Source organism: Lathyrus oleraceus, chromosome 6, assembly GCF_024323335.1.
Source record: "Lathyrus oleraceus cultivar Zhongwan6 chromosome 6, CAAS_Psat_ZW6_1.0, whole genome shotgun sequence".
Taxonomy (NCBI): Eukaryota; Viridiplantae; Streptophyta; class Magnoliopsida; order Fabales; family Fabaceae; genus Lathyrus; species Lathyrus oleraceus.
Genome location: NC_066584.1, coordinates 84246003 through 84258328, shown reverse-complemented (window position 1 = coordinate 84258328; position 12326 = coordinate 84246003). Strand labels below are relative to the sequence as shown.

Sequence of the window (12326 nt, the reverse complement as noted above, 5' to 3'; positions counted from 1 at the left end):
GGCGAAGTATAATTTGTATTGAATTGAATTATCATACATGGTGTGCATACACTTTTATATGTTAACTCAAGGACTAATTAATATACAAAGTTAGTTACTAAGTATGAGTTGGTTATAACTACCAACAAACCATCCTAACTAACTTTTATATTGAATTAAGGAATAATATGCTCCCTTAATTCAATTCTATGTCATTTATTTGACTTCAAAAATGACTTATACAATCCTCAAAATCAAAAACCAGTCAATATTCAACTTTTTTATTAGTACACCTGCAACTTATGTAAAAGTAGGATAGTGTGCAGTCCATAGATTTCCTTGAGTGATATTCTTATTTAAGAAATAAAATATTGTCTCAATATGTTTACTCCTTCCATGCAAAACTGGGTTCTTTACTAGGTTGATAACTTACTTGTGTTAGAGGAGAATGTGGTCTTGAATGGTCTATAAGAGGATTGAAATAAACCTTTCTTTAAAAGAACAAATTAAAAGTTTTCTTTTTTGAAATCAAAGTTTAGCGAAATCGCTCGGCGTAGCATAATTTTCTTGCAAAATATATGTTATTAGATTAATCGTAATATACACTTAAAACAAAAACAAATTGAATGATAGATGAAGAGATTAAATTAATCAACGCTTCAATTTCCATAAATTTAGTTTACACGAGATATGTAAATAGAAACTTTTCAATTGAATAAGAAATACATTATTACACTTTCCAAATTGAATGGAAAGTAAGAATGTTTAGAATCTTGATCTAATACAGACCTAATTCTTATACGCGAAATTGTTGTTGGATATGGTAAAGCCTAACATCATGCAATTTCTAAGAACACATTAAACCTAAACATATAATTCTAAATAAAATTTAAAAGAGATAAAATGAGACAGTACATTGGATTTATAGTGGTTCACCATGTTCATTCTCGCTTTGTGCCTACTCCGCTCTCCAATGACTTCCCATTGAAAATTTGTTGACTTCCACAATGATTTTGACAAATTTTACACATAGTCTTTTAATACAATTACAATATTCAAGATAATACTAAAAATAGACGATTTTCTATCTGAATCTTCTCTTTGATTGAATACAACTTCTGAAAATATTATCTGTAAGAGATCTTTAATCAATCTCGACTTCCACCTTCAAGAATTCAGCTCCAAGCGTCCATTCTGCAACAACCATTACTTAATCATATCGGTTCATTGATTGAGTCTTGAACTGTCTGAAGGTAATACAAACTCCATCTCCTCCTGTAGAAATTTCCACATAGCTCTACCGAAGCAATCTTAAAGATAATAAACTCCTTCTTTTTCACTGCTGGATTTTCAATCTCATCCACGACCACACAAATATGTCAACCTGAAATCTTCAAATCTTCACAAAACGCTAATCACAAAATGAACCTCTTCACACATAACTCACACTCTAGGCTGAGAAGTTAATCCAAACAATAATGGTATAAGATGGAGGTTTAAGATTAAGAGTAATTTTGGTTGCAAACTCAACAAAACTCTAAATGCTTTTTGAAATTTTTAGAGAAAAGTGTGTTGTGTGTTTTAAATCATAGAATGTTATGGGAGGAATTTTGAAAAATAATTTATATATGTGCTAGAGATAAGGAACAAAAATGAGATAGAATATTTATTTGATCCGAGTCAAGAGAAAATAGTATAATTTGAGTCAATAAAGTGAATGATTTGAATCTAGAATTAAAAACAAAGAAAAAACTACTTTTGTGATTCGAATCAAACTTTTCATAATTCGAGTCATATGATTCGATACAGATAGATCCATGATTCAAATGAAGAATACATAACCAAAAACAAAAATTTGCAATCAAGATTTGACTCGAGTCAAGCCTTTTTATGATTTGAATTAAAACCTTTATGACTCGAGTCAGGTTTTCTTTGTGATTCGAATCATACATTCATAAGCAAAATCCTATTTTTTTTAAATCCATATTTGATTCGAGTCACCATTTCTCATGATTCGGATAAAAAACTAATATGCTAATTCTGATTTTTCACATTCAATTTTATTCGAGTCAGCCAAATCTCTTATAATAATCACCCTTCCAAAAATTCAAATTTTAACAAAAATGAAGTGTTGATTTAAATCGATACTTGGCATGATTTGAACCATGCTCTCATGTATTTCATGGTCGAAACCTCTGAATAATTGACTAGAAACATATTGTGTTGACTTTAAGCAAATGGTTTGATTTATGCATGCGTAAAAATGATTTAGCACTCAACTCTATAATGTGCAACTATGTGAGGCTACTCAATTACAAAAAATAAACCAAAAATACTAAATTGACAAACAACAAAACATAAACTATATCAAACCCCAAAAAAACTTTCATCTCCCTTTTTTTATGTTTGTCAAACTTGTAACTTTTACAATTTAAATTGATTCGACATTGAGAAAAAGCAAAGTATGATTAGTGCTTTCCTTCTTTTACTTGTGCTCCCCCTGAAACATTTCACAATACCACAAATAACATAAAATGCATAAACAAAATCTAGACTCACATAACCAGCAACACAGAAAATAATCAAGAGAAAGCAAAGCTAAACATAAATAAACAAGGATACACATGAAATAAGAAGAATATATCATATACACACAAAATACAACACATGCCAAATGCAACAAATATGCACAATACGACATGAAACAAACAACAACAAAACTTCAGGTCATTAAGATATACAAAAATGGAAGATTAAATAATACATGAAAAATTCAAAAAGATGTTCAAAATGCACATAAACAAATATCCACTTAAAAAAAATTTAAACGCACAACGAAAATTCATTTAGCAGTTAAGAGATTATGAACGTTAAGCCACATATAGAATAAATTGAGAAAATAATACAGCTAAAGATAAAAGTTAAAGTGATCACACAAATAAAGTTATTTAAAAGTAACTTGTTACATAAGAAATGTTTGTTTACAACAACTATATATAACAAACTAAAATGAAATAGAATATGGATCTATTTATATCACGAAGAATCCAAAATTTTCATTTCTGTACGAATCTTGTGAAAAGGCTCTGCAAATAGAAATTTTGTAAAAATATCAAATAATTCATTTTTTGTATCCACATATTCAAAAACAACATTATCTTTTCCATAATAATCTCTAATGAAATCGTGTTATATTTCTATATGCTTAATGCGTGAATGCAACACAAGATTCTTAGTAAGATTTGTGGCATTAGTATTATCGCATTTGATTGGAACTCAATTGAGTTTTGAATCATAATTCAATAGTTGTTGCTTTAGTCATGATACTTGTGCAAAAGAGTTACTAGCGGCTACATATTCAACTTTAGCGGTAGAAAGAGCAACTTTGTGCTGATTCTTACTATGCCAAGAAACTAAATAATTTCTAAGCAAATGGCAAGTATCACCGGTACTCTTCCTGTTCGATTTGCACCATCTAAGTCAGAGTTGGAGAATCCTACTAACCTACACTCACTTCCCTTAGAAAACCAAATAGGGTGATGCAAGGTTCCATTAACATACCTCAAAATTCTTTTAACGGTCTTAAAATGAAAATCCTTGGTGATGCTTGAAATGAAGCACACATGTACACGTAAAACATGATATTTGACCTACTCGAGATTAAATAGATTAAATATCATATGATACCTATATATTTGATAATCTCAATCTCAATGCCTTGTTCATCTTTATCCATTAGTAAGTTTGATTCATTTTTATCTCAATCTCGCATATTTCATAATTTTCTCTCTTCTTATTTGTCAAAATGATTTATTTTAATTTGATGATAATATAAAACAATTTTACACTAACTGTATATTCCAATTAGTCTCATAGTATAAGATATCTTTATGTTCCGCTGAAAAGTGATAAGCACTAAGAAGACATTCCCCAATCCTCTCGTGACGATCCAGGTATACTAGAATGTAGGCCTTTAACTCGTTATCATTAGCTCTTGCGCTTTCATTTAAGGTCATTATAAAAAGTCAACCCTTGAAAAGACATATGCAAACCCATAGACATAGACAAGCTGGAGAGACAGATATAGAACTACCAAAAGCTCATTACAATCTACAATCAGGGATTCCTAAATACCTATTGGATTGGATGACAGACATGGAGCATATTCGATTGTCTCGTATAGAACCAACCCCAAAAAAGGTTACTGAAAATGACTGCCTCACTGCGTGGACTCCTACCATCGAAGCAAATTAGTCTGACCCAACATAATATATATATATATATATATATATATATATATATATATATATATATATATATATATATAAAAGAGAGAGAATGAAAATTAAGAGAGAAATATAATATAGAGAGTAAGGAGGGGAAAGAAAGACAAATGAAGGGGATGATTCAAAGTGGAAAGCAAGTCCTGGTTGGGCTTCTGAATCTCGGTAGAAACTAACATCAAATTGAAAACACAGAGACGAAAGAAAGAGGAGAGAGAGGCCGAAGGAATCGATGGCGACGAGTACCAATAGCAGCAACAGCAGCCAGCCATACAAACCATACCGTCACCTCAAAACCCTAACGGCGCACAATCTCGCAGTTTCCTGCGTCAAATTCTCCAACGATGGAACACTTCTCGCCTCCGGCTCCCTCGATAAAACCCTAATCATTTGGTCCTCCGCCACACTCTCTCTCCTCCACCGCCTAACCGGCCACTCCGAAGGAATCTCCGACGTCGCCTGGTCATCCGATTCCCACTACGTCTGCTCCGCTTCCGACGACCGTACCATCCGCATCTGGGACGCCAACGGAGGTGACTGTGTCAAAATCCTCCGTGGCCACACACACATCGTTTTCTGCGTCAATTTCAATCCTCAGTCCAATTACATCGTCTCTGGCTCCTTCGATGAAACCGTTAGGGTTTGGGAAGTGAAGACCGGGAAGTGTATCCATGTTATCAAAGCTCACGATATGCCTGTTACTTCCGTTCACTTCAATCGCGATGGTTCTCTTATCGTTTCCGGTAGTCACGACGGGTCTTGTAAGATTTGGGATACAAACGCCGGTGCTCTCTTGAAGACTCTGATCGATGATAAGCTTCCAGCTGTTTCGTTCGCCAGATTCTCACCTAATGGAAAATTCATACTCGTTGCCACTCTCAATAATACCCTTGTGAGTTTTCAATTTTTCTTGATTAACCTCTTTCTGTTATCTTTATGATTGGTTTTTTTATCATACCTGTGTGTTTTTTGTTTTTTTGTTGTTTCATGGGTTTTCAAAATTTGTCTATGTTTCCCCTTTTTTGCTTTGTTTGTGATTTTACTTCATATAGATCGTAGAAATTTAGATAATTTGTGGAATGTGCTTGTTGAAAACAACTCAAGCTAAGTAGAAATGACTGAGATTAATTATTCTACTGTACTGGTTTGTTCTGAATGGAATTTATCTTTCTATTCTTATATTGATTGATTGCTATGTAGCACTTACATCTCTGAAAAAAGATGAAGATGGATATGTATCGGTATCTGAAACCGACACCAACACTTGTGATTACATTTAGTTTATTTATATTTTTTTAAACTATTACTGGTGTCGACGTTTCAGCGTCGGTGTCATGTTTCTGGTGTGTGTGCTTCATAGACGGATTGTCGGGGGAAGTATTGAGAAGATGAATTGGTTGGTATGATGTTTGATTGACTTAAGCTCTTATTGTTGTAGAGCTTCTATGTAGTTCTTCAATTGAATAGAGAATGAGGGTTAACTCTGAATAAACTATGTGTAAGTTGTTTCTATTTAGTTAGTTTGGAAGCTGGATATTTTATTAGTTGTTCTCACAATCTTTTCTAAAAGTACATATAAGTCTTATGGCATTAAGATAAGGACAAATAAGGTTCTTTCAAACATGTCTTTTTAGTCCCTACTAGTCCTGCCAACATTTTGTGGGTTGAAAACTAGGAAACTGTGATCTTCTATGAGGTTTTGTTATGGTTGTTGTAATGGTTTTTGTTTTAGTTTTGTTGTCTCTTTTTCCTGGCTAATGGAGTGTAGTTTTGTTGATCCTGGGTTTTCTTAGATAACTTCCTGACAATATGAAATTTCTTGGTGCAGAAGCTATGGAATTATGCTACTGGGAAGTTTTTGAAAATATATTCTGGCCACGAGAATAAAGTGTACTGCGTAACTTCCACATTTTCTGTGACAAATGGGAGATACATTGTCAGCGGTTCAGAAGATCGATGTGTTTATCTCTGGGATCTTCAGCTGAGAAACTTGATTCAGAAACTCGAAGGCCATACAGATACTGTAATAGCTGTTTCCTGCCACCCAAGAGAGAACAAAATTGCTTCTGCTGGTCTTGATGGTGATAGAACTGTGAGGATTTGGGTTCAGGATTCTTGAATAATAATAGCAAATTTTAAGGGAATATATAGCTCTTTTGTCATACAATTTGAGCTTTATTTAACATATGCTTCTTTTTTGAGAATTGATGCATTAACATAAATTGCTACCATACGTAAATAATTAGAAGAACTTGCCATATTTGCATATTTCAGGTTTCTAATTATGATTTTAGAAAGTAGCAATGCAACAAAAAGGAAATTTGGCATTGATGCTAGTAGTTATGGATCAGAAACATGAATTCATTTTTTAATTGATTGGGGTGGTGGTTAGGGTGAGGGGCAGGGATGACGGGGTAGGAAACTAGGGTTGCATGGGTTGCTTCTGTGACTGATAAAAACCAGAGACAAGATAATAGCAAAGTCATACAGATATAGGGCCGATCTATGAAGCACGGATGTCGGAAACACGGCAAGGCCGTTGTACACGAATACACTTTTTTTTATTTAGAGATGTGCTACACAAAAAAAAAATATTCTAAACTCATTCTTATTTGTAAGCAGCAATAACAAAATCTACTACATGAAATGTGTGCAGCAACTTGTGTATTAATAACGGCAGCTATGAACGTCATCTAATAATATCTTTTTGCATCTTATCTTCTATAAAAGTTATTAAGTAATTTTTGGGTTTAAAATTAGAGTTAATTTAGTAATTATCATATTGCTTTATTTATTTAATTTTAATTATTTAGCAAATATAAAACTTTTCTTACACTAATTTAGTAATTTCTCATATTTATTTTAAATTATTAAAAAATTGGTTTTTTCCACTAACTTTTGGCGCCAAAATAAGAGATGAATTTATAATTTTATATATTTATTTGTAAATAGTGATCATTTTTATATAACTATTTTATATAATTAATGTGTAGCAATCCGTTATGTGAAACAATTCATTAATGTGATTATTTAAAATCCACATTTATTTAATAAAAAATAATTTCTTAGTAAATTAATTGTTAAGTCTCCTATACAATTTTGATGCCAAAAATAAAAGATAAATTTGTAATTTTATATTTTTGAAAAATAACTTATTTTTCCACTAATTAAATTATTAAAATATTAATAATTTTAAATAACTATTCCATATATAGAACTCCTCTTTTTTTATTAACTTTTAAAATATAATGAGGCTCTAATATAGATCATTGTATTCGAATTTCAGTGACACAAAAAAATTCTCAAATGAGATTTTAAAAGTGAGAGATGAAAATATTGGAGAAAATATAGTTGACAAAACTGAAATTAAAATATCAAATGACTTGCTGATAAAGAACAACACATCTTGGAGAAAATATAGTTGACAAAGTTGAAATTAAAATATCAAATGACTTGCTGATAAAGAACAATGAACGCATTTAATCTTATTACTTTATTTGTTGATACCATATATCAATTGTTTTTAAGCACCTACAAATGATACATTGGACAATTGCATAATGAATTTGATTCCAATTATGTTAAGTTCCCATAGTTCATGTTCATTTTGCAAAAAGTCGTGATAATATTCATACTCATGAATTTTATAACACTATTAATTATTCAGCTCTACTAATCCATGACTTAAGACTCAAAATTGGGATTCCAATAATATTGTTAAGAATATTAATCAATAATCACGTTTATATAATGGGACTCGACTTATAGTTATACACTTAGAATATTATGTGTTTGAAACAAAAGTCATATAATAAAGTAATATTAGACAAAAGGAATGTTATTATTATAGTTTATGATTTTTATTTCATTTTTTGAATTTTTTATCAAACATCAATTATATTTATCTTTTATTCTTCTCTTATACAATGTAACTTTTTGTGCATTGTGCACATAATTACTAATTATATATAAATGTTGATAAGTCTTTACGGTAATTTTTGGCCTTAAAATTAAAATTAATTTTGTAATTTATTATGTTTCTTTATTTATTTAATTTTAATTATTAAGTAAAAAGATTTTTTTCCACTAATTTAGTAATTTTTCATATTTATTTTAAATTATTAAAAAATATATTTTTTCTCACTAACTTACTAATTTTTCATTTAATTATTTAGAAAAAAGACAGATCTTTTTCTCATAAATTTAGTAATTTCTCATTTGTTTGATTATTAAAAAAAACTAACTTTTCTACCACTAACTTATTAATTTCTTATTTAATTATTTATTTTTAGTTATTATTATTTTTAAAAGAAAAACTACTTTTATTATCACTAAATGTTTGTATTTTTTTAGATCCATCAAATTTTAAAGCTCAACAAGAAAACAATTTTTTTAAGGAGTTTAATGAGTATCCACCGATAATATAAAATAATTTTATATCATTATTCAATAAAAATCAATATTATACTATTACAATTAAACTTGAAATTGCATATAGCAACAAATAAGAATGGTCTGTTCTTGTATTTCCAATTAATGTAGAACTGCCTATCAGCAAAAATAACAAGTCCTGACCCATTACATACAGCCAAAAGGTGCCTCAATGTGTAAAATGAAAACCAACCTCAAGTTCATTTTTCCTGCACATGTTTCTTCTCAATTAGACAAGAATTAACAACAGATTCTAAATTGTTTATTGCCCATAGGTCAGGCATGTCCTGAGATGGTTGCTGGGCATAGTGAAAGAGTTGAGCAATAAAAAAATGTGCGGTCCAACCCCATAGTTTTAGCACAATTGTTTTCTTTTTTCCATTCTCCCAATCATATTAATTCTTATATTCTAGATGTATATTATTTTGACTTGCTCAATTGTTTCTTTCTCTCTCAAATAAGCAATTTTGTTTTGTTAGAGAGGAGTGACTTATGGTCAATATTGAGACAAGATTATTTTCTTAATTTTTTTTCTTTTCTATTTTAATAAATGATTTTTTTACGTATGTATTTAAGCTTTTTGTTTTTGTTTTTCTTTGTCTTTTACGTATATACTTGTAAAGTGGTATGTAAATGGGGAAGTTACTGAGATAAACTAGAGTTGGGATGTTGATTATATGTCTTACATGAAATTAGAGGATATGATTAAGAGTGAGGGTTACATAAATATAAAGTGTTTGTAGTATTGTAACCCTGCATATAGCTTTTCTCGTGATCTTAGACCCTTGAACAATGATCAGGATGTACTATAATTTTCAAAAGATATTGTAGGCTATGATGTAATAGATGTGTATGTGGAGCATAGTATGGGGATTCCTAAGATTATTGATGATAGTGAAGTAGATGCTGAAGATGATGTATAATGTACTGGGTTTAAAAATGCAAATGTTACTAAGGAAGTCAATATTGATTCTACTGGTGTTGTTGAAGAAGTCACTATTGATCATAATGGTGTTGCTGAAGAAGTCACTATTGATCCTAATGGTGTTGTTGAAGAAGTCACTATTGATCCTAATGGTGTTGCTGAAGAAGTCACTATTGATCCTAATGTTGTTGCTGAAGAAGTCACTATTGATGTTAACGGTGAAACTGGGCAAGAAGGTATTAATGAGGATTATGTTGCAAGTGAAGATAGTTTTGAGGATAGTGAGTTTCAATTTAGTGAAGAATAAAGGAGAGTGAGATGGATTGGACCAATGTACTTCCCCAAGAAACTTAGGTGAGGTTTCTAGCTTCTAAAATAAGAAAGACCATGTTGAGATGGTTCATGATGAGAGTGGGGATTCAGACCATTTATATACACCTCCAGGGAGTGATGATGAGGATGAGAGAAAAAATTACCTTACCTACTGTCATACCCCAAAATTTGCCCATTAATATTTCAAGTCATTGTTCAGGGCACTCCGACTCATTTTTATGACACTGATCTTAAAGGAACGAAGGCCCAACTCACGAGTGGCCCAATCCAGAAAATGGCCCAAACTGGCCTGTTCGCTACGCGTTCGCTACACGCTCGCCTAGCGAACGTTCGCTACACGCTCGCCTAGCGAACGTTCGCTACCAGCTCGCCTAGCGAAGCTGACAGACAACAGAAAATTTCGGGCTTCATTCTGAGCCCATTAGGTCACAAAAAAGAGCATTATAAATACCAGCACTTCAGTAATGAAAGGGAGAACGAAAAAGGACGAAAGGAGAACCCTAGCAAGCAAACCCTGATACTCATTGGAGGCAAACCGGGAAGGAACTCTGCGGCACCAAGTTCTACCTCCGCCCAATTCAATCCGATTTGCCGATTCGAAGTCACAACTCAGCTGCTAACAGGTTTACATTGCTATCATTGTTTTATATTCTTAATTTGCATATGACTTTATGATTAGATTTATGAAATACCTTAAGCTTGGCATGTGAACTTTAATATATACCATGCATACCTTAAATGATTAATCGTATAATTGCAGTAATGAGATCCATAAGGCATAAAATTGGTTGAGATTATACTGATATCATATTCAAAAACCAGCAGCGCTCGCTAGCACATCGCTAAGCGAGCCAGTAGCGAGTACTCGCTAGACCTTCGCTAGGCGAAGCAGGGGCGAATGGAACAGCAGCTGTTTCATTTTTTTTGGCTGTTCTATCTTATGTTATTATAATTCTGCATCATTTGGTTTGAGTTCATGATTGTTGTGTTTATTTTATGGTGCAACTTTCAATTATATTTTATCTTGATGCTCTAATCCGTGTGTTGAATTGTGTAAAGGTTTACATGTTTCCAAGGAAATGGCCGGCTAGGCATTCCACCTTAGGGGTGGGATACCCTTGTGGAGTTTCACCCTAAATTACCTAATTAATTTTAATGTATTAATTTTAATGTATTAATTTTAATGTATTAATTTTAATGTATTAACTTTAATTCATCCTAATTACCTAATCGATTGTAAAATACGGCTTCTAAATATGTGATCTTGGACCTCTCTTTATTGCCTTACGATATTACGGTATTACGGTCATGTCCCACGAATGTGGGGATACCCTTAGCAAAGACCCTTCGATTAAATCATCATGTCCCTTTAAAATAAATCATAGTCCCTCGGATGTTGCCTTCGAATATATGATTTTGTCCCTCGATGACCCTTCGGTGTAGCCTACGGTTAAATGATGATCGTCCCTTCGAATGCTAAGGTATCCTTACAACTGTTGCCTTCAATGACCTATCGATGACCCTACAATGACCCTTAAGCATCCAAAGGGGAAAATTACTTACTTCTCAATAGTAAGGACAGTTTTACCCTCATAAGGATAGGAAACGTTCATAACGACCTTAGGAAGGTATAACTCTCAATTACTGGATCATAACCTAAAATATTTTCAACACCTCACACCTTTCAAAACCACTTTTGGAAAATCACCACTTGGTATACATTCATACTAGAATCATTACCGAGTTATATTTTTTTCAAACAACTTTCAAAACTAAACGAGATAACCACTTTGTATACATTCATACGAGAATCATTACAAAGTTAAACTCTCTTTTCAAAACATTTTCTAAGCCGTTCACAAGCACTTTTTCAGACAAGGAAAATAACATAAGTGATCCAGCAATTAAGAGCCCATGGATAACCATGGATACAAAGGGTGCTAATACCTTCCCTTTGTATAATGTACCTCCCGAACCCAAAATCTATTGAGGTCTTTCCTGTTCTTTTCCACCTTTCCTTATTGGATAAAAGAAAAGTCGGTGGCGATTCTTGCTATCCGCGACATTACGATAAAAAGCAAAATACCCCAAGTCAGTTCACCATATGACAGAACTGGCGACTCTGCTGGGGAATATTACAAGAGAGGTTACCTTAAAAAACAAGATCACTTATTTAAAATTGTCTGATTTACTTTTAAGGGATTGCTTGGGTATTCTTGAGTGAAAGATCCTACACCCGGATCTAGTGTACCTTAGGTAAGTAGCAATAGATCATCACGACTATCCGGCGTATACTGGAATGGTTAAAATGATGGCTACGGTTAATGTGACACTTTGGATGTCCTGATGTTCCTCATGTTTACTTGAGGAAAAAT

At 32.3% G+C, this 12326-nt stretch overlaps 1 protein-coding gene across 2 annotated transcripts; it reads left to right on the top strand.

The window, feature by feature from the left end:
• Positions 1 to 4320: 4320 nt before the first annotated feature.
• Positions 4321 to 6530, top strand: LOC127092229 (COMPASS-like H3K4 histone methylase component WDR5B). 2 transcript variants are annotated; one of them, XM_051031077.1, is made up of 2 exons: positions 4321 to 5154; positions 6094 to 6530. In XM_051031077.1, exons 1-2 carry the CDS (start codon positions 4495 to 4497, stop codon positions 6379 to 6381), a joined length of 948 nt encoding a protein of 315 aa, XP_050887034.1. In that variant the 5' UTR covers positions 4321 to 4494; the 3' UTR covers positions 6382 to 6530. The 2 variants fall into 2 exon arrangements, with proteins under 2 accessions (XP_050887034.1, XP_050887033.1); XM_051031076.1 differs by having other exon boundaries at positions 6091 to 6530.
• Positions 6531 to 12326: the final 5796 nt, after the last annotated feature.

Excerpts from the sequence above, each read along its gene's own strand:
- LOC127092229 (XM_051031076.1), top strand. The coding sequence starts at position 4,495 with ATGGCGACGAGTACCAATAGCAGCAACAGCAGCCAGCCATACAAACCA. Across the intron at positions 5,155-6,090 it reads CCACTCTCAATAATACCCTT|AAGCTATGGAATTATGCTAC; the intron begins GTGAGTTTTCAA and ends TTCTTGGTGCAG.